At 37.2% G+C, this 27,093-nt stretch overlaps 1 protein-coding gene and 3 long non-coding RNA genes across 10 annotated transcripts in view; 2 read left to right on the top strand and 2 right to left on the bottom strand.

The window, feature by feature from the left end:
* LOC132369067 (uncharacterized) overlaps positions 1-17,902 on the top strand; it is an 82,213-nt gene extending 64,311 nt beyond the window's left edge. The window contains exon 2 of the long non-coding RNA XR_009504238.1: positions 17,464-17,902. This is a non-coding gene — a long non-coding RNA (uncharacterized LOC132369067). The remainder of the gene's footprint in view (positions 1-17,463) is intronic.
* The window catches only part of ITPRID2 (ITPR interacting domain containing 2), a 38,387-nt gene extending 14,988 nt beyond the window's left edge, over positions 1-23,399 (bottom strand). For all 5 annotated transcript variants that reach the window (XM_059928272.1, XM_059928267.1, XM_059928268.1 and 2 more), the window contains exons 1-11: positions 22,878-23,399; positions 22,474-22,519; positions 19,462-19,511; positions 18,567-18,623; positions 15,843-15,882; positions 15,659-15,757; positions 14,222-14,430; positions 12,641-13,341; positions 6,885-6,957; positions 3,158-3,246; positions 577-1,785 (exon numbers count right to left, since the gene is read on the bottom strand). In XM_059928272.1, coding sequence (XP_059784255.1) covers positions 577-1,785; positions 3,158-3,246; positions 6,885-6,957; positions 12,641-13,341; positions 14,222-14,430; positions 15,659-15,757; positions 15,843-15,882; positions 18,567-18,623; positions 19,462-19,511; positions 22,474-22,519; positions 22,878-23,088 — 2,784 coding nt within the window. In that variant the 5' untranslated portion in view covers positions 23,089-23,399. The remainder of the gene's footprint in view (positions 1-576; positions 1,786-3,157; positions 3,247-6,884; positions 6,958-12,640; positions 13,342-14,221; positions 14,431-15,658; positions 15,758-15,842; positions 15,883-18,566; positions 18,624-19,461; positions 19,512-22,473; positions 22,520-22,877) is intronic.
* Positions 23,400-23,555: 156 nt separating this feature from the next.
* Positions 23,556-27,093, top strand: part of LOC132369068 (uncharacterized) — a 199,033-nt gene continuing 195,495 nt past the window's right edge. For 2 of the 3 annotated variants that reach the window (XR_009504239.1, XR_009504241.1), the window contains exons 1-3: positions 23,556-23,663; positions 26,025-26,069; positions 26,886-26,954. This is a non-coding gene — a long non-coding RNA (uncharacterized LOC132369068). Of the gene's footprint in view, positions 23,664-25,657; positions 25,742-26,024; positions 26,070-26,885; positions 26,955-27,093 lie in introns of those variants that run through there. The other variant, XR_009504240.1, reaches the window with a different exon arrangement.
* Positions 23,659-27,093, bottom strand: part of LOC132369069 (uncharacterized) — a 57,731-nt gene continuing 54,296 nt past the window's right edge. Inside the window, exon 3 of the long non-coding RNA XR_009504242.1 lies at positions 23,659-23,815. This is a non-coding gene — a long non-coding RNA (uncharacterized LOC132369069). The remainder of the gene's footprint in view (positions 23,816-27,093) is intronic.

Below are 27,093 nucleotides of genomic sequence, written 5' to 3'. Positions count from 1 at the left end.
TCACACTTTACCTGATTTTTTCTCTTCTGGGGTGGTCCCAGCCTTTTAACTCAGAGGAAGCAGACTAATTCTGTGCCAGGCGACCAGCATCAGGAGTCAGCAGATGAAGGGAAAGCTTAGTCAGAGAGCAACGAGTGGAACCAGGAGAATATACGGCGACACAGAAGCCAAGGGGAGGAAAACTTAGAAAGAAGAGATGGTGAACACTGTCAGATGGAAAAGAAAAGGACAGACGGTACTTGAGAGGGAAGTTCTTTTAATAACAGAGACAACTTGACTAAGACAACGACAGTGCAAGAGAGGCTAAAGAAGGGAGACCTAATGAGCAAAATCTCTTCTCTAGAAAGGAGGGAGATTGTGAGCAGAGAAATTCACCTTGTTCAGAATTAGTTACAGCTTTTCCCTTGAGCTAGGAGGGAAGACGCTGGGAGGGGGGCAGGTACAGATAAGTTTAGGCATGTAGGAAATGAAGGCTGAGGTGGTTCATGCCTGATGGGTCCCAGCTTCCCTGAAAATTAAGAGATACTCAGACCAATAAAAGAAAAAAAGGTAAGAAAGATAAACTTTTTCTCATACCTGTGAAAGATTCTGCAGTGAGTTTCTAATATCATGCAACACTCTTCGCAACTGCATTTCGATGGCAGAAGGAGGGTTCAGAGAGCACACTCGGTAAGGGTAGGCAGCGTGTCTGTGTGAGTAAGGACACCCGAGAGGGGAAGTGAAGGCACTACAGGCGGTGCCTGGTATGTTGGGAATGCTGTGAGTGCTCAGAGTTCTCATGTGCTCACACAGGGGCCCTTCCTGCCACTCGGAGTGGACAGGGTGAAGGGCGCAGGTGGACTGAGATACAGGTGCCGGGGCATACAGCGAACAAGCCGGAGTCCTTCGCTGATGGCACTCCTCCAACCGGTTCACCTCACTCTGGGCGGCTGCTTCTTTCTTCACGAATGATGGAGAGATGAAAATAGTGGATTTAACTAAAGACTGACCATCATGCTCAATCGCCTCTCTTTCTAATTTCTGTTCCTCTTCTGGTGTGTACTTGTAAGTGAAGGAAGGTGGACTGCATCTGGTCTCTTTTCCAGGGGATAACCGGACATTGACAGAGGACACAACCCTTACTGGGCTCAGCAAGGTGGTTGGTAAAGACTGAGACCTTCTTAGAGGATAGCCAGCTTTTGCAAACAAGTACCTCTGTTTTAACAAATCTTTTGACTTTATCAAGCTACGCCCCACTCTTTGATTAGACAGAGTGCAAACCTTCATTTGCGCTCTTTGCAAAGCTGTATTAACTCTGTCCACAGAAGAGGGAGGCCCAGTTGTATTTTCAGCGCCCTTCTCATTGCATTTAGCTTCAACAGAAGCCAATGATTTAAGAATATGGTGGGTGGTATACTGGGCAAATTCACATTCACTGCTTTTATCCACATCACTTTCAGCACTTGCTTCCCTCAGTAGTCCCACTGGCTGTGCTGGAGACACATCCTCTTTCCTTTCAGTAATTTCAGTAACGTGATCCCCTGCACTCCAGGTGGAGTGTTGATGTCCTGTATTCTCAACAGTCTCACACTGGGGGAAATCCTGGCCATCTGACCGTTTGTCAGCAATTGTTGCTGCCTTCTCTCTTCCCATCTGAGGGCAGGTAAGAGACTCCTCTTCTGATTCATTAAAATAAGGCTGGTCTTGTGCTGTTGGTGTGACGAGGTCTTCACCAAATGATGTGACTGTTGTCTCACTGTCACAACTGTCAGCACTACTCCCCATGGCTTGCAAGGACTCGTGAACCTGTGAAAAGAAAACAGGTAGAAGGATGGAGGATTCAAATAAGTAGTAGCATTAACAAAATACCAAATTGATACGATGCTTCTATACTTTTGGGGTCTCCCACCTTGGTTTTGGCTCTGGTGCTGTTCTAAACTGCTTTCAGTGACCCTGATCAACAACCCCTCCACTTTCTCACAAAGATTATTCCAGATCTTTACTATTTTCCTTACATCCCTTTTCAATACCCATCTCCTTTTCTACTAACATATGACACTGACACAAAGAAAATGGACAGAAATTTCTTAACTTCTTTCCCAACACCTACAAATTTCCCCATACCTTTCCTCATCATTCCCTCCTCTCCATTCTGAAAGAAAACTGTATCTCTTTTCAAAGCTAATCCCTCCAACCTGTATTCTGATCACATCCTCTCCAGGGCTAGGGTATTTCTCCAGTTTCATCCCAGATTTTTCTGCATCAAGCTCTCTTTCTCTTAAGAGCCCTTTCCCTTAGCCAAACAATTTCCCTAAGTCATTACTGTATGAAAAAGACAAAAAGACCTATAACTCTTAAGCTATCATTCTTATTTGAAAAAAGTTAACATTCATATCTTCTCTTCATCACTGATCTACTCTCCAGTCATGCTTTTGCATCATTTAATGCATCAGAACTATTTGCTCAACTACTCAATTTCAGAATAAACAAATTCTCATCTTTTCACTCCAATGGCCATAGCTTTCCTTTTAAAAGTTTCTCCTCCATCTCCCAATTTTTATGCCTGCTGGATTATTCTAGTTTCCTTAGAAACTTCTTGTCTGTCTACTCCTTAAACGCTATGTTTCTAAAGGGTTTTTTTAGCTTCTCTTTTTCTCTTATTCCAATTTTCTTTAAAATTTCCTTACAGATGTTTTAAACACTTTTCATGTACATTCTGTGTACTGCACACATAAACTATAAGCTCGTTGGGGATAAAGATGTGCCATTTTCTGGGTTATCTAACACACTATAGCATAACAGTCAGATAATATTCAGCAAGCTATGGATCCACAGTTTTAGTTAGTTATTAAACAATTATTGTAAAATACTGAAATACAATGACGGTAAAAAAAATTTTTAAATAACAGAATAGGTTAAGGATTAAAATAATCTCTTTACTGGTGGTGCAAAAATAAAGGAGAAGCTTTTTTTGTTGTTTCTCAGAGAGAAATGAAGAATTAGTGAAACCTAAAATTTGCAGTCAAATGCTCAGATAACATCTGCATCCTAGAATTTTAGTCTTATTGTCATTTGAAAAATAAAGATTACACAGATGGTCTTGAAATATACAGCCAGTGAAAAACCACCTAAATATACAGAAGTTAATCACAGTGCCTACTACAATAGGAAATTTTACCTGAAGATGATTAAGGGAGAGGCAGTCTGTCGAATCTTCAGCAAAACCACTGCTATCAGAGTGCTGACTTGCAGTACGTAATAGTTGATCTAACAAAAGAAATTTAGTTATACAAAACTGCTAAATAGGACTTCAATGAGTACAGTATTACAGATATATGATTCCCAAAAGATATATGATACACAACAGTGATTCTTTCTTAGAAAAGTATGCATCACTTATGCAAAATTGTGGCTTCAAAGCACAGGAAGTAACTTGAATTCAAACAAAACTGAATCAGATCAGAAATCTTCAGTGTTCAGTTGCTACTTAAGCTCTAATTATAAAGTATTTTGGTAAATCCAATTAATGTCTTATCCTTGGAGGACAAGAGGCTGAAATGAAAAATGGCTCTAATAAAAATAAAGTCCCAAAGTAAACCATTTTCATTATGTAAATATGTGAAGACACATAGTAGGTGAAATCAGAAGTTTAAATGTAGTGTGTAAAAACTTCTATTACCTTCCTAATAAGAAAATAAACATACAATTAAGGCCAACAAATTAAATAAGTTGTACACAGAGTACTTACATGTCTCTGATGTTTCAAATGATGCAAACATTTGTAAGTTATGAAACAATTATTTCTTAACAACTGAATGAAACTCAATCACATAGGTTCAACTAGTAGGTAATATTGTTAATTTTGCAATAAACTTGTTTGTTTTTTGGCCTCAAAACTCTAATTCCTGGTTAGTATAACCTAGAAATTTTTTTTTTAAAGTAACTAAAAAGACCAACTAAACACAGCTGGTCTGATCACACGCCCAACCACACTACAAGTACCACAGTGGCGGAGACTTTACAGCTATTACATTTACTGAGGGAGACACTTCATGAGATAGTCAAGTTCCACAGAACTTAAAAAGCAACAGGCTAAATAAAGTGTGTTTACCAAGTCCACATTCATTTAAGACTTGAATGATAGAAAGTACTTCATGTTTCAATAAAATCCAAAATTAATTACAGGTTGCCTGACTTTGAAAAATATTATAATAACCTTAGGTTCAATCTGGAGCAACATGAAACAGAATAATTTTTTTCCCATTAAAAATTTAAAATAATTCTGTAAGGTTGTTGTGAAATTAACAAAACTGCATAATGAAATATATGGAAATGATCCATATCCTTGATAAATCTAGGTAAATTGTAATAATTGTGAAAGTGAATTGGAATAAGCTGTTACCATAGGTACTGATTATGCATTTTATTATTTGAGAAAATGATTAACATGTCATAGGAGTCATCACCATAATTACGTGTTTGCATGTCTTTTTTCTAAAAAAAAACTAGATTGTCAGCGTTCTGAAGACAGGAACCTTATTTATTCTTTTTTGTATCCCAAGTACCTAGACCAAGCCAACAATAAAAAATGTTTGCTGAATGAATCAACGATAACTATCTCCTTAAAGCAAAAACAGAATTAAACAGTTTCTTAAAGGATTTACAAGTGAAACTGCCCCATCTGCTTGGGCAAAGGGCAGTTGCAAAAGAGCCCAGGAAGCCCTGACCAGCTCCGTTCAGGTTCTCTCTGCTAAGATCTGTTTTATCCGCAGCGTACTACAGCCTGTGCCGAATGCACCTCTCCGCGGTGAGCCCTGCCTGAATTCACACACATCAGGTCAAGTGTAGACTGCTCAGGCTTCAGAGCAGGTGTCAGGCAGTGGAAAAGAACAAGGAAGCCTGGGTTCAAGTTTCGGCTTTATCATCATAAGCAATAACTTCTCTCCTCCAAAAAATGGGATAATCATTCTACCTCACAGGGTTACTTCAGAAACTAAGTAGAACATAGGTGAAACTGTTTTGTAAACTATAAATCACAACTGAGGTTCTTTAGTCAGACGTTTCAGTTTTACAAAAAACACAGTTCACCAAAGAAAAAGATACAACTAAAAAGAAATAGACCTCTGTCCTAACTGAAGAGATAAGACATTATTTCTAATTAAAAACCAGGAAGTTAGAGCAAACATTAAAGTGAGAACAAAACAAAATGTGGAAATTCTATTTATCCAGTATTGCAGAGAAACGTAAACAGGACACCCATATACTCTGCTAGACTAAAGAGAATATTGAACGTCTTCAGTAATTAGAAAAATGTTGGGACTGCTCTTAATATACCTACTGAATGTTAGCTTGTGACACGAGTTGAGTCACTAAACCTCTCTTCTTCAGTATGTAAATCCCAGGACTGGATTTGAGATTAAGATCACTGTAACTTCAAAAATTCTATTACTAACGTGTGAAGTATTTTTATACATGCACTGTATGCATTTTTACTAACTTTGTGAAATGAATATATTATACCAGCGATTCTAATTCTGCCACTATGATTAGTTTAAGATATCTGCATATCACATTATCAAAATTTGACAGGCTACCTTCAAAAAATGACTAAAACACTGTGCTGTTCTCACTCCCTCTCTCTCATGCACACACACAAAACCATTTTACTGTTACTTTATAAAGATGTGATTCAAAAAAAAGTTACCATTTTTACTTATGCCACCAGAAATAAGTGCTCCTCCATAGATAAGAGGAAGAAACCCAGATGTGAATACAAACCACATTCCATCTTTCCCACCACAGGAAGCTTACTCTTCAAAGATCTTAAAGTAATTATGCTGTTTTTATCCTCTTTTTGACACAGGGCAAGCTGCTTTTTCCAATGCATCCCTTGTCTACCTATCTAAAGCAAAGATTCCTGGATGGCTGTGAACTCTGCCTTACAGCTCAGGAACACATACATAAATTCATGGACTCACAAAGGGAAGAAAATTAAGCAGGAAAGTTCATTTTGTGTCTGACCAGAACTGTGATGACCTAGTGAGAGTGGAGCTCTTGTTTCTCAGTACCATACTGCAATAAAAGAAAAATTATATGCAAATTGTCTCATATGAAGTCACTTCAGAGATCAGAAGAGAACAAACATGTAATTTCCTATTCTAGGAACATACATATGAATCTTTGCTTAAAAAAAAAGGGGTGGTTCAGCATGTGTAAAGTTTTAAAAATAAACACTCCTACCTTCAGTGGTCATTTTAACTTCCTCTCTCCTTTCCTCTAAATCTCAAAAGCTTTGTGACTTTAAAGATGATCAGACATGTTTTTCTGTTGTAAGTTAAAAGTGAAGGAAATGGATTCAAAGGTTCTTTGGTCAATAATTAATAATTCAAGAGAAGAACAATGTCTGAGCCACTGACCTTTGATTTACAGTTTGAATTTAACTAGCTTTACCTACTGCTGAGAGACTGACTGGTGTTTTCTGCCAGAGGCACATTCATTTATTACACCTAGGAGTCGCATTTAAATAATAAAAACCCAGAGGTGGGTAATACAAGTGTATATTTCAATCCCAACCATGTAAGAAGTAGGCCTGACTCTGTTGCTCTATCACTTCCCATCTAGCCCTTGCGCAGAACTGAAAAAATATTTAGAATACACAGAATTGCGTAAGGAGGTCATTACAAGATAAGCAAACTAAAATTACTTTATGAGCACAAAAGTCTTCAGGAAGATACAAAAAATTCTATAACCAAACCATAATGAAGCAGGCACACCTGTGTTCTTAATCTTCTTTTTACACTTACAGGTACTACAAATACTGATAGATAAAAAAAAATACCTTTTCCAAATCCCCCAAAGACACTTTCGTAATGTGCTCGGGAACTAGTGGCTACTGGTTTACTTACCTTTTTTTGACTTGTTAAGACCTAGCTGGTAAGTGGTTGGAACATGAGGAGCTTCTCCTTCTGTACTTTGAACCTAAAGAAGAGTTTTAAGTAGTTAAAACTTAAGAATCTATGGCAAAGAAGAACACCTCTTAATAATCATTTACTAAACAACCAACCTAAGAAGGTACCAATGCTTTATATATTTAAAAGGTGCATCCTATCTCAAAATCGTTATAATGTCCCACATCTCAATTTTATGATCTATTTTTCAGTTAACAACAGGACTGCAAGCTTATAGCTAGCAACGAAAAATAAGTACATGTGTAAACTACTTCATTAAAAAAAGTTACCATTAAATGAAAAACAGATCCAAAATTAAAAGTTCTTCTCTAAATGTTAAGCTTCAAAGTGTAAGGTCAATCCCAGGAGAAATGCTAATACACTCACTGCAGCACACTGGCACACACTTGAAGCAATTACAAATCTTGTATCTTGAAAAACGGCAGTCATGCTCCCTCTGCAAAATCTTATAAAAGTCCACAAATTTTCAGGTATCAAAAACCACTCATGTGGAAGACTGCTTTGTCCTGACACAAATGTTCTTTTAAGACATAACTTGGGAGTTGTAAGTAGAAAAGCAGGTTTCATTATAGGATTAAAATGTTGAAAGATCTTAGTCATAAATCCTCCCTGAAAATTATGCTCAAAAAGATACCAAACCCACAGAATTTGTCCTTTTATGCTGTCTTTTTTTTCCCTACCTAAACAACTACATAATTTAGCAATTTCCAGATTCTTTACTCATCACACTCACTCCCCAAATACTCTTACTATATCTACCCTAACATAACTAACCCTATACTAAGAGTAAATATTTGCGGGGGTATGCTACTAACGCCCCACACTTTACCCTATAATGATTAGTACTTAAAATAATAAATAACTTCCTAGTAAAGTGGGCAAATTAGCCAAACATTTGGGCTTTCAGCCTTGAACAAGCTGGAGAGCAAATAGCAAACAGGTTTTAGATAGAACCCTCGCAGTTCTGAGCTATGACTCCATTCCAGAGTAAGAAAAATTCCATAGGAGTGAAAGTGGAATAGCCAACATGAAAAAAAACTTTGAAGGTTAAAGATACTATTACCCAATTTAGAAATTGCTCTGATTTGTGATATCTTTGTTCTACATAGTTGAACGTGAATCCAAGTTTATGTATCTTTTGAAAACTGAACGCATACTGGTCATTTAAAACCATCACCTATAAATCATATATAAAATGGTTTCTACTATCTTTGTTTTTATTGAAAAATCGTTTTCTTCAAAGCAGCAGACATAAGTTCAACAGGAAAACCATTGTTTTGTGTGCAAAGAAACAAAATGCATTTTCTTTTTATAGTCAACAGGAGGTCTATTATTAGCCTCTATTCAGGCCTAGCCTACTTCAAAGAGTTTTCTGTAAACCAAATATCAAACAGACCAGAAAAAGTATAACAGAAATCTAAATGTCTCTTTAATTTTATTCTAGGAATCTCAGCTTAGGCAAAAGATTATGATCTCTCATTTTTAAATGTAGAATTATCACATACTCTATTCTTTAGATTTATAAAATTAGTCACAGGGTAACACGACTTTGATGAATATGTGTCCTCAGTATACTATCCTTCAAGATGCTGCTACTCCATGGACAATAAAAAAAAAAACAACTCTCTCTCTCCCTCTACTACAAACTCCATCATTAACTGAAAGAAAAGAAGAACAGGACCCTTAAAAATGAGCTGACAGGATCATATTTTACTAATAAAGCTACTAAAGTTAGGATCCTTCCTCCTACTTACTCAGCAAAGTCATCAATCACTTGCTGAAGACAGAAATAGACTTGCTAGTGTTAATGGTTGAATTTCATAGCTTATTAGGTTTCATTATTGGCTACAGTTGTGCAGAGGAAAGCCATCAAATTCAAGATGGGGTGCACCACAGAAAATTATAATGCAAACACAGAACTTAGATTTATGTGGCAGGATTTTTCCTATTCCATGGTTTCAAATCCTCAGTGGAATTCTGGTCATTTGCTACAAGTTGGTCTTTTATTAAATTAACTATAGCTGAATATTGATAACCGAATTGAGTGATGGATAATGGGCGTTCATTATACTATTTTCTCTAAACGCTGGTAAGTTTGAAACTTTTCATAATAAAAATTACAAAACAAAACAAGTCAGTAAACCAAAATGATAAAATCACTTGGTCTCAGTGTTTTGGGATTTAAAGCTGTAGGAAAACAGCTTTAGAATAATTCACACATTTGAGTTACTACATTTTAAAAATATTTTAATCAAACAAAGATTGTATCTTTCTGAATCAATGTCCTGCTACCACGCAGATACCTAGTTTGATTTTTCAAAATCTGTCACATTTATCTTGACTAAGACATATCTTCTAGGCACGATACTATTGTACTATGTTTTATAGAGCAGCAACACCATAGAATGTTCTAACTCAAATCACCCTTCCTCTAAGGTTTAAAGAGACCTATACAGCAGAAATCCAAAACTGGAGCTTCAAAAATTACAATTCTGTCTAATTTTTAATGATACCTCAAAAAAATTCAAAGGAAAGCATTATTTTTCCAAAAAGGGGCAGGGGGCTGGGCATGGGATGACTTGAGTTCTTGTCCAATGTCTGACCCTATCGACCAGTCGGACCATACCAAGTTTTATGGTGTAATCAAAAGGAGCAGGTTTATAAAAAGACTCAAATTCAAGTCTCATTCTGAAAGGCCAACAGAACAACTTAACTACCTGTCAGGTATTTGACTGATTTGGGATTACTTTAACTCAGGCCAGTAAATAGAATAAAAAGAATCCTGAAACTTAATGGCTAAAAGTAAGTAATGAGGTATATTAGTTAAATCAACAATCAGTGTGAAGACAGGATTAGAAACATTTACTAACACTTCGGTAGCTTAAAAAATTGTATATGCTGCCAATAATATCTTCATTTAAATATAAATTTATTTATAGAGTAAGAGACACAGGACAACCTATTTACAGAAACACACAGATAAAAGTTCTCCTTCCTCTAGCGTTTAAGCATGAGAAAATTTTCCTTTACACCTAAAAGATGAACAATTGCTTACTGAGTAAAATCATTCTGGTTTAACTGTGAATCATTCATGCTACTAATTTATGGCTCTAGAGAGTTACCATGATGTATTTATTCAAAATAAATCATTTCAAGAAGAACACAAGAATTATCCAAGCAAGTCACTAAGAATTAGAAAACTCAAGAGTGGGGTTTTACAACTTTTAGATACACCAAAACAGTCTGCAAGATATTTTTTATATGGCAAACTGACTTTTAATTGAAAATAATGTCTGGCCTTTTTTGCTGATCGTAAGAGATAGTCACTTTCACTCTCCAAGGCCTGGGTCAGTCTTGTCATATATTTAACTCTTTTTACATTTAAATAGTTCTCTCTGCTCCCGGTGACTGTCAGATCTTACCTTCTGCTTCAGAGGGACTAGGCAGCTTCATGCACAGAGCCACATCTGCAACATTTTCTCCTACCTAGTTACCCAAAGCAGTGGGCATTCAGTTAATCTGTTTAAAAACTGGCTTACTGACAGCGTGTGCGTGCTCTGGCTTATATTTATTTGCTATTTTTACAAAAGGAAGAAAGTTCCCAATAGGAATCAAACCTCAAGGGAAAGGAGTGCAAAAGAAAAATAGTAATGACCTACTTTGAATGGGATCTAAAAGTTTGCTTTAATAAGATTGTTCTCTTCATTTGTCAGTATGATTCAACAAGCTTGGGAGAAGAGGAAATTAAAGAAACACATTATTTCCTTTCTTTATCCATTGTTCTACAAGCTTTCTTTAAAGTTCCCAAAGGGATTAAAAACACAATTCTAGGAGGTTTTTATCCATATTTGAAATATGTCTGAAGAATAAGGATTATCCTTAAAATTCCCTATTATTTACAATGTAGCTATGGTTGACCATATATTCTTTTTTTGAAAACAAAAATCTTCCATTATCCTTAAACCACCAATGCCTATAATTTTGTACTTCAAAAAAATATTCACTTCAGTGTTGTTACTTTCTTCACTAACTGCTTTTGCCAGCAGAGGGAGCAAAAAAAAAAAAAAAAAAAGAAAAAAAACCAAAACACCAGCCTATTATTAAATGTTCACCTGCTGCCAAAGTACATCTATCTAGCACTTTATAAATGTTGTAAAGAACTTTCGTGTATGGCATCAGTAACTTAAAAAACAAAAACACAACTCTGGCTTCGAATTCAGGAATTCTAGAAATTAAAAAGCAAAATATGAGTGTCTTCTCAGCTGAGTCCCCAAATCAGGTCTGCAAGTGTCTAACAAGTATCTGCACTCTATCCAATTATCAGAAGAGGGGCCCTAAAGGAAGGCAAGAGGTTACACTTTAATTATGAATGCTAGGACAAGTTTAGACCAAAACAAAGCCAAAAAAAGAATCGAACAGTGAAATGGAACAAAAAGGTTCTAATTAAAGTTGTCATTTTCTGAACTCATTATAATGAGAAATAAAGAAGCTTACAAAAATTGTAAAATATTTCAAAGGGCTGCTCTTGCTCCCTTTTTATTTCACTTTTTAGTCAGAATTAAAGTATTAAAAGGTGCATTCAAAGACCACAAAAAAAGCTGTATCAGCAATTGAAATTTTGCAATAAATGAAAAATCTTAACTGATGTGAGAGATACACACGCACCTAAGAGGACATTTTATGGGCAGAATCAATTATCCTGTTTCCTAGTTCCCTAAAACAATGGCGAGTGATTCTAAAACAGCTGTGAGCTATTACTAAAACTACTCTGTAATAAATTTTAAAAAGAAAAATTGCACATTGTATAATTTATAGCCACAAATCGTTAGCAGTACATATGTGACTGTTTCCTCAGATGTAAAATAAGACCAGCACTGCTGGCCTCACACACTGAAGAGAGAACAGTACTTCAAGGGCCTAGTACAGTGACTGCCACAAGGTAGGTGCTTGATAATGTTCAGTTTCCTGCCCCAAGGTATATAGCTCCAATGCATAAGTTACCCTCTGACTATTCAAAAGCAGTTTTAGGTGAACCTCATCAAAAAGAATATTTTTATCTTGTCCAATTTGAAATTGATGTAAACTAGTAAGAATATCACTAGGTTAAAAAAAAAAGTAACCAAACACTGGTCTTCTGGGGTTGCAGAAATCCTTTCAGTGGCCTTTCAAACCTTCTTCCTCGAGATTCCCTATCCTCCCCCCTTCAGGAAATATCTTCATGTTCATGTTCCCAGACCTACCCTCAAAGCCTTCTTCACATCTACCCTTCCACTCAGATACATTAAGAAAAGCTTGCCCAAAGGCACACAGCAATTCAGTGGCCCAAACAGAACTCAAACCTGTTTGATTTCAAAGCCTGTATTTTTAACTATTATGCAATATAGATCTGAGTTTGGATATATTGTCTCAGGGCTTTCTCAGAGAATCAAAATCTTAAATTGAGAGAGAAAAGGGGTTAAAGTTCAAGTATGAGCAATGGATTACAGAAGATCTAGAGGGGCCATTATCTTGACATCCCATAGTCCTGGGACTTCTTGGTTTGTGAAACATAAAACAAAAAACCTGGAAAGTCAAAATCAGGATGATTTTTTTCTAGTATAAATCTATTCACCACCTTTCATTTTAAAAACATTTTTTGGCACTTTTTCCCCTAACTCACTGTTTAAAACAGTTCTCAGTAATTTTCTACCTACCTCTTCCATTTCAAAGGAGTCCTTCTGCTGTGCCATTATATTTCTTATGGATGGGATTGTCAACGGTGCACATGGCTCTTTTTCAGGTGTGGACAAAGGGACATTTTTCAGCTCCCTGCTATTTTCCAGCTCACTGTGGCTGGACACGTTGAAATCACTATCTAAATGAGTTTTTATAATACCAGCTTCCTCACCCAGTTTATTCTCATGACTTTGAGTTTCTTTACTTTGTCCACTTTCAGTTTCTTCGTTAAAATTACTGTTTGCTTCATCAGAAAGTCTATCAATGTCAGCATTCTCCATAACAGCTGCTGAACTACCTGATACTTCTTCTTTAACTGTAGCCAACATAGAAGATGAATCTTTCTTCTTCACAATTTTTTGAGACTTTTGATCATTTTTATTGCCAATTTCTTCCATCACTGAAACATTTAGAGTCTTTCCTTTGTCAGCTGCTGGGGAAGGAGTACTACCTTCTCCTTTCTCTGTTTTATCAACACATAAATTTAGTTTTGATAGTGTTTTCATTAAACGATTTGCAGTGTTACTTCGGGTTAAAGGTGGAGGCGAGTCTGCCTCCCTGTTAGAGGTCACCGAGGACAGACTCCCAATTCTCTGCAGGGGAGTCCCAGAGACTTGGGAATATAAAGAAGAAAATGCATTGGCCACAGTAGTAAGCACTTCAATTTGACGAAAACGGCCTATAAAAGGAAAAAAACATGAATTATATATATTTATATTTATATGTGTATATACACACATATACACACACATACATTAATTAAACCATTAGTACTGTTCAGAATTTCAATTACTGGACTACTTAAATCACAAAGATTATGAAACCAGATTTTTTTCCTTATCTATCACTTAAAACTTCTCTACTGTGGAGAGGGAGAAAGATTTTTCACTCTTAAGCACTAGAATTTACATTTTAAAAAATCAAAAGCAAGGACAAAGCATAATGACAACGCTGAATAAAACAGAAAGGACTAGCTATTGATCTATAGTTGCGATCTGTTTTTAGGTCTTGAACTCTTCCTAATGTGAAGTATATGTAAGTACATATTTTATACCTAATGGGCGGGAGGTTGGATTTATAGATCTCTTAAAGCTAATCCAAGGACCACCTAGGGATGCCATTTTGGGGATTTCTGGTCAGCAGAGAAAAATAAGCAAGATTTAACTTGAAAAATCATCAAATTAGCCTTTCCATTGTAGATTTACATGAAAGCATCTGAAATTGACTGACTTCAACTAATAGTAACAAGGCCCCTCCTCTACTTCTTTCCTTTTGGAACAAAAGCAATCTGGAGATAAGTATAAGGTTCTACAAGTTACATTCTACGGATGTAACACTTAAGTAAGTGGAGAATGGGGTGGGCGGGTGGGGGAATAGGTAAATTAACTTCTATAAATAGAATAATAAAACTTTATAATATGCAAAACAGCTATTGTGTTAACCTCAATAATTAAACTGCCACCGCTATTCCTAGAAATTAATAAGGCTTTAAAAACAAGACCATCTTGCTGTAGATGCCATAATTTTAAAAATAATATGCTAACATTTAAAAACCTTACTTGTTAAAGCATAATTTGGATTTTCTACTTCCATCCGTTGCATTTGCGCACTCAAAAATACTTTAATATCTATTCCTCTGGCAAATGATGATGAATTAAAAAATCTGGAAGGAATTTTAGAAGCAATATCTGGTTCATCTCGTCCAAATCCAAGATTATAAAGGATTTCTTCAGGATCTTCCTCATAAAGTTCCAACAATTCTGAAACACTAAAAAGAAAAAAAAAAAAAAAGAAACAGCAAGATGTAAAATAAGTTTATAATAGTCCATATCACATTATAAATGAATTCATATTTCTGCTTTCCTGTGAAAAAGTCTTCTACAGCTTCTGCTGTTTAACCCATTATTTATTTCAGCATCTTTATACGTTGGGTACCAAATGCAATAAATAACCCTTAAAAAGGGTCCATTCTCTCAAGCTAGTTTTGGGAAAAAGAGCTAAGCCCTAAGAACACCCTCAGTAAGAAACTCTGATTCCTCACCTTATTTTCCTTGTCATTTTAAAGAGATTTCCAGTAAAGCAGCTAAACAATTTGAGGACAGATAAGGGAGAATAAGGAGTAAACAGATTAGGAAAAAATGAAAAGGGAAAATGCACTAGGAAGTTGGTACAACTTTGGTACCAAGGGACATTCTGCAGAGCTTGAGTTTTTCTGCTATCTTTGGCTGTCCTAGAAGAGGCAATACAGGTAACAACTGATCTCAGAAAAGTGAAGGAGGAGCTTACTTTCAACCTCCCTCTAACCACTTGCACTCAGGAAGTAGGAGGAGTAAAGTAATGAGAGTATGGGTTACACAAAGGTAAATTCTTGCTCTAATTCTATTGTGCATTGAACATTTATTAACCCTTATCTCTCATACCAGTGATAATCCAAGCTGAGACTCACTGGGGAAAATAGGAATGTTAGAGACAGAACTTGAGCAGAAGGAAATTTCAATTTGTTTCAGAGAAAATGTTCAAATTCCAAAACAATAATTTGGATAATAGTTTAAACTGGTTCATTATGCACATGTATTTGCTTATTTTAATATATAGTTTAAAGATCTTTGGTTTTATATGAAGATAAATCTACACTTAAATATCAAGCTTTAAATTATAAAGGTTTATTCTGATTTTTATGTCAGAGTAACTCAAGACCCTAGCAGAATGGAGAATTTGGGAAGGAGAAATTATTCCACTATGGAGTTCCTCTTTCAAGCTGTTGATAGGACTCAAAATACTCATTAATGGATTCCAGCAGCATTTTTAACATATCTGTTAATTTTTATTTAATCTTAATTAAAAAAAAAAGAAGACACTTCTCTCAGTTATGCTGATCCACAAAACACTGTGGATTCCTTTTGACTTCATACCAAGTCAAATCCAAGGCTGAAAAGGGATAAGAGTAGGTCATCTACAACACAGTGTAGTTGCAGTATAACTTCAGAATAAGTTACCTTGAGACTGTTCCACTACTTTTCCCGGATCCAGTGGAATTCATACTTCTCCCCTTCTGATGAAACTGTAGTCTTCTCTCTTTGGCCAAGATATTATTGCTATAAACAAAATTAGATTATATAAAACCTTATTTCCATAACTGTTCTTCATTTTTAGAAAGGAAAAAAACAAACAGCTACGTACCAGTTTTCAATTTGAGCATCAGTTTCATGGAGGTGGTTGGCTAAAGGTAAAAAGAATATATGCAAAGCACAGCTGTTAGTAGGACAATAACTACTATGATACAATCAACAAGAAAGCAAATTAACCACATTATTATAGCTAAATGCCTAATATGCCAAACTCCTGTCCTGGCTCATTAAATCTGCACCATTAAAGGTAATATACAGATAGATAAGAACAGAGTCAGCAGCTTTTGGAGGGTGTTTTAGGTTTTGTTTGTTAGCAATGTAAAACTACCTCCACTGAATGTTTAAAATAAAAAGATGTATAAATAACCAATTAAATTTAACAGTTTGAAATAAGTAGTAAGAAGATACGTGGTATATGTGCTTCTAATTAGTAAATTTAAAAACTGTTAATAAAGAATACCTCAAAAGCAAAAACATGATTTAGCATTACTTAAGTGTGGCAATATCTATTCCTAACATGTGGTTTTTTTAAGGCTGGTAATTCACTCCAGTTACAACCAATTTTTCATGCACCTACTTTGAAAATTCCTACGCATTTCAACATAAGTTTTCTTTCAAAAGTTGCCTTTCAAGTTTATCCTAGATTTACAAATTCTAAACAAATAAATGTTGTTAACGTTAAGTTTACAGTGAGTTAAATTTACTGCATTTAAATTTTATAGACAAACATAAAGAATGAAATTAATTAAAAACACATCTTTTTCTGCACACCAGACTTTTTTCTTTTTTCACTTCTGATCTGCAGAGCCATGGCAATTTCTTATCAACCAGAAAGGTGTCTAACACATAGCATTCAATAAATATTTACTGAATGAATGAAAATAATCTTGAAACAATTTTCAGTAAAACAACATAATAGCTCCATTCTTCTCTGAGACTTCCTTTTTGGGTCTGGCTTCCAATAAAATCATTCACTATGGATGAACAGGCAGAGCACGGAGGATATTTAGGGCAGTGAAAATACGCTACATGATAGCATAATGATGGATACGTGTCATTACACATTTGTCTAAACCCACAGAATGTATAAGACCAAGAGTGAACCCTAGCATACACTATGGACCTTGGGTAACTATGATGCCTTATCCTAGGTTCATCAATTGTAACAAATGTACTATTCTGCTGGGGGATGTTGACAATGGGGGAGGCTGTGCACGTGTGGGGCAGAAAGTATGTGGGAAATCTCTGTACCTTCCCCTCAATTTTTCTGTGAACAAAACTGCTCTAAAAAAATTAAGTCTTTTAAAAAAAATTCTATATTGTGAAACTACTAAGGCAGATATCAAAAGTGCTATTTACAATAACAATAAAATGAATTTTAATAAGGGGTTAACAGTATGTTCAACTATCCTGATGGGGAAGCAGTAAGTTTGAGTTTATTTTATAGAGTTTATTCCTTAAAAGCATATTAACAGAAATATAAAAACTAACATATACACATATTCTAGAGTGTTCAATGTTAGAAGGCTCTAAATAAGTAATCTTATCATACAGATTGACTTCAAACTGCAAAAGATCAAGGATATTAAATTCAGTGGATAAATTCACTATTCATCAACTTACAATTCAAAAAGATTTAATAAAATCCTTAATTCTTTTTTTTTTATAAATAGCACACATTGGGACTTCCCTGGTGGCACAGTGGTTAAGAACCTGCCTGCCACTGCAGGGGACACGGCTTCGAGCCCTGGTCCGGGAAGATCCCACATGCCATGAAGCAACTAAGCCCGTGAGTCACAACTACAGAGCCTGCGCTCTAAAGCCCGCGAGCCACAACTACTGAGCCCATGTGCACAACTACTGAAGCCCACGCGCCTAGAGCCCGTGCTCCACAACAAGAGAAGCCACCGCGATGAGAAGCCTGCGCATCACAACGAACAGTAGCCCCTGCTCGCCGCAACTAGAGAAAGCCCACAGGCAGCAACGAAGACCCAACACAGCCAAAAATAAATAAATTAATTTTTTTAAAAATAAGCACACATTAATAACCCAGCTATACAGTTACCAATAATTTTAAAATACCAGTAAAACAATAAAAAATTCTTAATTTTACATTGTGGAAAGCTTTATTATGAATCCACAGGAAAAGATTATATAATCTGTGAAAATTTAAACATGGCACAATACACTTTTAAAATCCTAATGAAGCCTCGAACAGACATCAGCATAATGCTTTCTAATTAACTTCTCGTAACTCTATTTTGTCTTTGTCCTTTAATCTTCTAAAAATCTGGAAAAAGAGGAAGCGGGAAAGACAGGAGGCACTTGAATGCAAAGAGAAAGACAAGCTGCAGCTGTTAAGTCTGACATAAGGCTACCTCACACTAAAATAAGCTTCACTTTAGTTTTCTCACGTATAAATATTTAAGTTTCCTTCCTTTTGAGGGACAATTCTTCCCTCAGTTATATGACCATTGTTTGCCCCCAAATAGTTCCTGTAACCTTCAAAGTCCAAGGAAGACCTTTGGACATTGCACAGTGGTTTTCCAGAGCCATTCCTACAGGTCTCCTATAGGCTCTTACTAGATTATTAACACATAAAAGGTTCTGTAAAATGTGTCTGAGCCACTTTCAAGAACTTTAAATTTAGCTCTGAGGATCATAAACATGAAGGCATGTGACTTTCTCTCTCTTTTTTTTTAAATTTAAAACTATATGAAAAAAAAAAAGAAAAAAAAAAAAAAACTATATGAAGGTACAGTTCTTCCAAACATACCTTCAGCTCCCAAGGACAAATCATCCTCAAAACTTCCTCCATTTCTCACAAGCACACCTGAAAGAAACATTAGAAGATTCATCCTGGTATTCTGTTCTTCCTGACCCCCAGAGAAAATCACTGTTTTAATTAAAACAAACTGACCAAGCAAAATATAAGACACAGTAAAGCATTTCAGACCTGAATGTACTCACAGATTATTCTGATTATATAATTTCAGGAAGAAAATATAAGTTTTCACTTTATTGTAAAGGAAACCATGATTTGCAGCCAGGTAAAGTTATTAGAAGCCCCAATCTACAGGCTATTTTATACTTAATAAGCCTTTAAGATGTTCAGTGAGATAACATATCTTACCCAACAGTTTCATGGAAAACCAGATCCCAGCGCAATCATTCCTTTTACCCCCTTATATTAAGTCAGGAGCTCAAGCTAGATTTTCCTGATACTATAAATGTTTTTCATATGCCTTGCCACTACCTGCACATTCTTGTTGTACTTTGAACTTCAGAATTTTGCCTTGCACAGGTGTGGCAATCTCAGTTAATGTAAGCAAAGAAATGCTACACTAAAGCTGACCTGATTCACTCAATATATATTTTCCTTATGTTTACATATCATATTTCTGTATTTAATTAGTCTTTATAATATCTAACTGGACAATAAAAAGAAATGAGTTTCACATTGTGGAAAGGTTTGGTAATTTGTTTAAACTCATCACTGTTTTATGGTTCATGACAAGGTTTCTCCCTTTAGGCTTTTATCTTAAAACACCGTATTTTATAAACATGAACATCACTTTTATAATTTATACACACACACACTCTTTCACTCAGAGGACATATAAAGTAGGACCCTCATAAAGAACAGATTTAGAAAGGCAACTTTCTCTTACCCTTGAGTGTACTACTGCTTTGCTCATCCAGTGAGGCTCCCAAAGGGGTACTGAAACCACATAAACATATAAACCTTAGTCTTGAAAAGCTGTCTGGAAAGCTGTCACTGCACAGCCTTACACTTTAAAGGGTTATAGCTAAGCAAGCTTCTAATTACAGTTGAACTTTCCTCCCAAACGCACATGGAATGCAAGTGAATTACATAAGTAGTATCCTACTAAGCAAATACCTATCATCAAGTCAGCTCACCAGGAATGATTTAATCACACGTCTGATCTGCCAGCAATTAAGAGCAAGAATGGCAACTACAAATGATATGAATTGGCATTTTCTTTACAAAAACAGAAAAAGAAAAGAGAACGACAACAGGCCTTAAGAAAATGTCTGCTCCCCTCAATCCCTTCCCTAGAAACAGGAAAGAGAATTAAGAGAAAACAAATCTTTATCTCAATAAAATTAAAAAGTCAGAGTATAGTAAGAAATAAGGCTCAACAGTTTTCTCAAATCCCATCAAGCATTATAGAGCACCACTCAATGCCTCCCTTACCCCAACTATTATCTTTTCTGATACAATGGAGAAATTTGGAATTTATTTTAGGCTTTTAAACTAAAAAAATACATGTATTCTTCATTTAACTCTGAAAAGAAAATTACTAAAAAGTTGGCTTGAGAATCAACCCTAAGAACTAGCCATTACTAAGATTCTTTCACGTTCTTGTTGTTCAAACACACATAACTTAGAAATCTTTTTAATGCAAAATGTTTTTCATTTCTTTCTCAAAACTAAGTTAAGAAAGAAACAGGTTGTTTTATTATAAAAGTTCTACTTTGTGTTATAAGCCTTTCATCAGCAACAATTTATACCTGTTATAAATTCACATCAGAAATGGGATCAATCATAAAAATATCAGTTTCAAAGAAATATTACTGAAATGCCACTTAAACGTTAAAAGTTTCTACAAACAAATATACAAGCAATGGCAGTTCTTTAAAAATTAGTGCTTTTGAAATGAAAAAGAATAAGCCATGACCATAAAGATAATAAAACCTCTAAGTTTTTGCATATATTTTAATAAAACTATACTTTATGCCCTCAAAAAAGTCATTCCTCTTCCCTGGTGGTTACTTTTGTAGGACAAAACATTGCATTACTCCTTCTGTAAATGTCTCAACTGGCCTGGGCACCAACAGAAAATGGCAAATGAGCAGAATATAACTGGCATTCTCCTTCAAAAACAAGCTTCTCACTCTTATAATTGCCCTCTTACAAATCTTATCAAAAACTCTATCCCTTCTTAGATGCTACTTATTCAAGCAATTTGTTTCTGCTTAGCCACAAAAAAAAAAAAAAAAAAAAAAATTACCAAAATAAAGACTCCCTTTAAGGAAAAACTACATGGTATCTTTATTCAGGATATGGAAAGCAATAAGAAAACAAAGAATATTTGAGAACTTATCACGGGAGTTGGGGGGGGATGCTGTCTTCAGATCATTGTACATAACATACAAAGTAGACAGATGCCTGACTCTGGGAAGGACCCTAAACTGTTATAGAAAAAAAAAAAAAACTTGCATATATCCTAGCAGTCAAATCTGTGATAATAAAACTAACAATAAAAGACTGTTTGTTCTAGCTCTCCAGAGTATAAATGAATGTCCCTTTTGTACAGAATAGGTGAAACTGCAGGGAACAAGAAAGAAACCTATGTAGGAAATCCGCAACAGACTATAGAATCTACCTACATAAATCAAGATTAGCAACAAAACTCCTGGAATTTTCAAAGATCATGTGTCCTGGTGAATGTTAACATTTGCCCACTGCATTTATCTTAAAAGATGCACTTATTTACTGTCTACTTGATATATCTCTTATATAATCTTAACTCCCATACACCATAAAATAAACATAACATGATTCTTCTCTTGCTCTTAAACATTTTTTTGTGAATCTTTAGAGAAAAGGTCCATATATTTCATCATATCTCAGAAAGGTCTATGACATTCTCATTAAAGGTTAAAGAGTTCTATAATAAAGAGTGTTCAGTAAGGCTCCAGGCAATTCACCAAAACAGGATAGCAACAGAGTAATGGCCAATATTTTATGTCTTTAAGAAAGAAAAATAAACTGGCATATGTAAGAATCATTTCTCTCTCCCCACCAGAAAAGACTTCTCAAACTCTGGTACTTGGACAAAAGATTAAGAAAAGCCCAAATTGAGATGGCAAAAAATATGTACAGAAGCAAACACCTTAACAAAAGTTAAAAAGCCAACATTCTTCATATGAGATTTTATAAGTAGCAAATAAGTTGGAAAAAAATAATTAAAATATGAAACAAGTACATTTTACTGTAGTAAGATACGATTAATCTCCTCTGTACTTTATCAAACATTTCTGTACCAGCTACCAAAGCGTGTAATTAAACAGATTTATGCAGCCTGAATGTCTTCAAAGCTCTATTTCCCTTCTGTGAATTCCAGGGCCATCTGACAAATGCATGTCCAAGAAGTAAGCTAGAACAAAGTAGTTAGCTAGTTTTAACAGCTCTCCAAACAGAATTAAGGCACCAACATAAAGCCCGGTTAGTGTAGTTAAGTAAATTACATTCATCTAAAACACATCTGAAAGGGAAATGACTCTTCTGCCAGATATACACATGTCAAAACAAAAGCAAAATAAAATACTGTGTGAAATGTGACAATCCTTTCAAAGAAAAACAGGGCAAGCATAATAACATGGCATGATTATCTGTTTCAGATTTCTGATCTCTGATGCTAACATCACGCACCGGAGCTGAAGTCCTAATAACTGTTGGTCACCAAATAATCGGCGGTCACAGCACTTCCATTTCTAATCGCTTAAAGGAGGAAGCTATCCGCCGGCTCACTTTCCGGTTTATGGCTTACGAGGTCCAAGGGACCCGCAAGGACGGCGGCCCGAGTCACTCCGCCCAGGCGTCCCATTAGCGCTGATCTTCCCCCGGGACGCGAGCGGCGCAACCGAGGACTCACCGGCAGTCCTTGAGCCATATCGCGATCTTCTCGTTGGGCACGTTTCCTGCGGGGCAGAGCGAGGGGACAGCTCGTTACCGACCCCAGGAGGACTCCGACTGCGGGGTCACCCTGGATACCCCCAGGTAGGAAAATCTACTGGGGGCAAAATGCAGCCTAAGCAACACGGCTTAGAGACCATCTGAAGGGAAAAGATAGCACCGGGGTGTCTCTGTTGACGCTGGAGACGCCTTACCAAGCACGCACGTTTAAAGGTCGGAAGTGTCCCCTCTCCCCTCGGCCTCTCGAGCCCAGGAGGATCTTCCAGAACTCACAGCAGTCGCCCAAAGCGCACGAGACTTTTCCCCGCCCGCCCGAACTTCCCCGAGCTCCCCGCCCGCCGCTGCCCCGCGGGGCGCACGGACCTCTCCCCGCGGCCGCCGGCAGCTTCGCTCCAGAGAGGTCCTCCTCGTCGTCCTCGTCCTCGTCCTGCGTCGTCGCTTCTGTGGACAGGTCCTCCGTCTCCGACGCCTGCCAGGAGCCGCGGCACTTGGCCCAGGCCTTCCTCCTGCAACTCGCCACTTGCCACTCCAGTTCCTCCTCCGCCTCCGCCGACGCCACCAGGGGCTGGTCCATGGCTGCACCGGGGGCTCCGCAGCCCCAGCTGGAGCCTGTGAGAGACACGGCGGCGGCTGGGACCCCAGCCCCTGCGGTCAGCGCCCGGCCGGGCTGGGGGCCCCGGGGAGCTGGAGCAGGCGCGGGGGGAGGAGGAGGAGGAGGAGGAGGGGACGGGAGGGAGGAAGGGAGGGAAGGAAGGGGAGGGAGGGGGCGGAGGGCCAGCGTTTCACATGAAGCCGGCCGGGCGCGGCGCGGGAGCGCGAGCGACTCGAGCGAGCGCGGCTGGGAGCCGAGCGCCGGCCAGCCCCAGTCCCGGCTCACCGCCCCGCCCTCCCCGCGGCCCCCGCCCCGCCTCCCGCCTCCCGCCTCCCGCCTCCCGCCTCCCGCCTCAGCCTGACGCGCCAGGGGCCTGGCCGGCAGCCGCGCGTCAGCGCGCCCCTCCCTCAGCGGCGTTCCACGCCCCCTTCCGGCCGGGGGCGCGCGGGGCGGGGCGCGGCGAGCACGAAGTGGAAAGACCCGCCCCCTGCCCCCCGCCCACTGTCCCCCGTCCCCCGCCGCGGCCGGCGGAGCAGGAGAGGTTTGGTTGCTTGTTGGTTAGTAATCTTTGCTTATTAACTTCCCCTCTCACCCCAAAACAGAAGGAATGTGGAAAGGCCAAGTTTCACTCAACGCCCTTCTTCACTGCGTCCAAACGAGTGTCTGCTTGGGCTCGCTGGAAGTTATTCTTCGAGGAGTCCAAAGAATTCTGTCCAAGAAATGGTGGAGAAAGATGGGAGAAAGGCGCGTAATTGGTATTTCTTGTCAAAATATCAAAACTGGAAAAGACTAAGCTTCGTGGAGTGCTCCTTTCACGCTTAAGAAAGTTATTTATTGTGGTCGTGTTATGTATGAAAGATTTAATTTGGAAATTCCACATTGAAATTGGACATAGGGAGGTGAAGGAAAATACAGCAGGGAACAGCTGGGAAAAAGTAGAAATATTTGCTTGGATTTTGGTGCTACAAGATACAAATGATGTCAAGGTTTAGAACATTTTAAAAATGAGTTTGAGCAGTCCCTTTTGTTATTTTTAAAATCTTATTAGCAGAAAGACTATAAAATCCTATTCAACATCATATCCAAGATCCAGACTAACTTCCCAGAACCATCATAATATCATTCTGGGCCTTATACTGTGAAATGTGAGGGAGAGCTAGAACAGGGATACTGGTAGCTCATTGCCTTGAATTTTCACTATTTTTTCTTTGAATCTTAAAAATGTTTTCTTTGAATCTGAAAAACTTTCCAGCCTTCAAGAGTCCTATAGCAAAATGCAGCTAACAGTTTAATGGTCCTTCAACATAGGCCAGAGTCTAGCTGCCTGTAGGAAAGGTGAGCAGGAAAGCAAGTGAGGGAGGTACCTGGAGAAAAGACACTGAAAGGGCTGGTCAGAAGCCACAGAAAACAAAGTATGCTGTCTTCAGTTTCATTCAGGGCCCTGATGGATCCCACCCTACCCAGTTCCATCATTTCCACATGCTGTTGCTGACCCTCTATCCTAGCCTCTCATTTCATTCCTGTTCTTTCTGTCCAATACCTTAATGATCTTCAAGATCCAGCTGATGCAGAACTTTGCCTGGACGACATCTTTCCACCACCTCTGGTCACATCTTTTCCACAATTCCCTGGTATATAACTGAATGTCTGTCTCATTTATTTTGGGGCTGAACTGTGCAGTAAATAATATGACTGGCTTCTGAGGGTATGTTTGACTTCCTAGGCAGACTGTAAATGGAGACTAAAGAACATTATTCTATATTCTTCTTGCACACCTTACACTTTTAGTACAGTGCTAATCCCACAAGGAACATTGAGTTCTCTTGAGGTAAATTTTCTATGCTTTACATTCTTCAGAATGGACAGTCAAATGGATGAAATATTTACTTGCTTTATGTTGTTTCTCTATGGCCTATTATCTTTTACTTAGTTTTGTTGTTTAAATACTTTCAGACAATAAAGAATCTTTGAGAATAATGAACCACAATTTTATATTTAAAAACCAAACCACCAAGTCAAATAATAAAGAAAGGGGGAAAAATTGCCAGCAGGTAACATTAGAATAGAGTACAGCAATTCTTGAATCACCAATAGCACAATCATATGTTTTCTTCTACATGATAATTTTTAATGTAAAACGTTGAGGATACAGAACTAATAAAGAAGGAAATCCTTGAAACAGCAAGCTGTTTTGAAAAGTAAGGGGTTTTAATTGTATTCTCAACTTTGAGATTTTAAAAAACTGCTCAAGGTGTTTAATTTATTCAGAAATGAATGCCATACTACACCTGAGGAGAGTCTGGTTGTTTGCTTGCTTCTTCAAGGATTTTTTTTTTTCCAAACAAGTACTGTATTGTAGACCTACTGCCAATCAACGTTGCAGAAGTTCTACATAAAGAATAATGTCTAAGTTACTAAAGCCTACAAGGTGGAGGAAGAAATACATTTATGTTAGATGTGGATAATCCCATCCAGCATGATGTAGTGGGAACAGTAGGGTCTTTGGTGTCAGACTGAAGTTTGAAATCTGTTTCTGTCTCTTTCTAGTTGTGTGGCCTAGGGTAAGACAGCTAATATCTCTGGCCATCACATTCCTCATCTGTGAAGTTGCAATCATGATAACTACCTTCCCAAGGTGATGTGAGGATTATATGAAATAAAGTGGTTGCTCAATATAGCTCTTGGCATTATTATATCGCAGCAGACAAAAATCAGTTAATTTCATATGGGGGGATTATTCTTATAGTAAATGGCATCTATCTTCACGCTTATGCAGCTGAATTTTTTAAATGGCATAAATTCAGGCTAGGACAGAAAACAGACTCTAGTTAAATTAGGCAATTTTAAATGGTAAAGCATGTATCAGAAGTGAAACATTATGCTCAGTTTAATTAATTACTTATTTTTTGCTTTTCTAGGCCTTAACACATGCCTCCAAATTACAAAACAAGATTTACTACCAGGTAAGCTAAGGCATTTTGGTTCTAGTTAAGGTATTGTTTCTTTAGTATTTATGTAATTAAAAATTTTATTTTGTGCATCAAAATCTTAGTAATTAGGAATCTGATCAGAGAGTGGTATAGTGCTGCAGTTTACCAAATTGAAATATAAAATGCTACACTTTTTATTTAATCTGCCATTCTATTTACCTTACACCTCCGAGATCCCTTTTGTCTTAATAATAGAATTGCCTGGAGGAAAGAATTCTGGATAAAGTAAGTTCGGTAAACTCTGCATTTTCTCGCCTCCCCCAGCCCCATCCCAGTCGCAGTGAATGTTAAAGACTTGCGAAGTTTTCAAGATTTATTTTTTTTTAAATAAAACTGTTTAACTTTGCTTAACCCAGCATTTCTAAAATTCATGTCAACATGTAATGTTTTGGGCCCCCTCAACATAACTGTTAACATTTCCAGGGATACCAGTGGGATGATTTACAATAGGATAAAAGAGGATAAAAGGAAAATGTTAATGAATGAATTCTTCATAAACTTTCAAAGGTTTATTTACAAATCATGTAATTGAACTATGAGGAAAGGTGGTTAGTCTGACTTAGACTGATTTTTTGACATATTTCTTTGTCATTATTAACCATTAAAGTATTTCTGGTTATTGTGTATATTTTAAAGTAATAAAATTGAATATTTAAGGTCTATAAATCTATTACCTATACTTTGGGTTTTTCCACAGTAGCAAAAACTCTTATTATACTAGTTCATTGTCCTCATAAGTAAGCATTAACATAGCAAAACAATCTATTTTGATTTCCTTCATTCTCCCAGGTACACATCGGAAGAAGCAGGTGTTAATACCACTGGAACTTTGCCTTGCAAATTATTTACATAATCTGGGTAAGTTTATATACTTTCTGATTTTGTGGGCGCTAAAACTTGTCGTTTATCATTCATTTCACCGTTCCCAGATCACAATTTCTTCAGTTTGCCACATAGTACTAAATTTACCCTCTCCATGGTAAAACCTTGTTAGACT

This window comes from Balaenoptera ricei, chromosome 7, assembly GCF_028023285.1.
Source record: "Balaenoptera ricei isolate mBalRic1 chromosome 7, mBalRic1.hap2, whole genome shotgun sequence".
NCBI lineage: Eukaryota > Metazoa > Chordata > Mammalia > Artiodactyla > Balaenopteridae > Balaenoptera > Balaenoptera ricei.
This window is presented reverse-complemented; position numbering and strand designations above follow the sequence as displayed.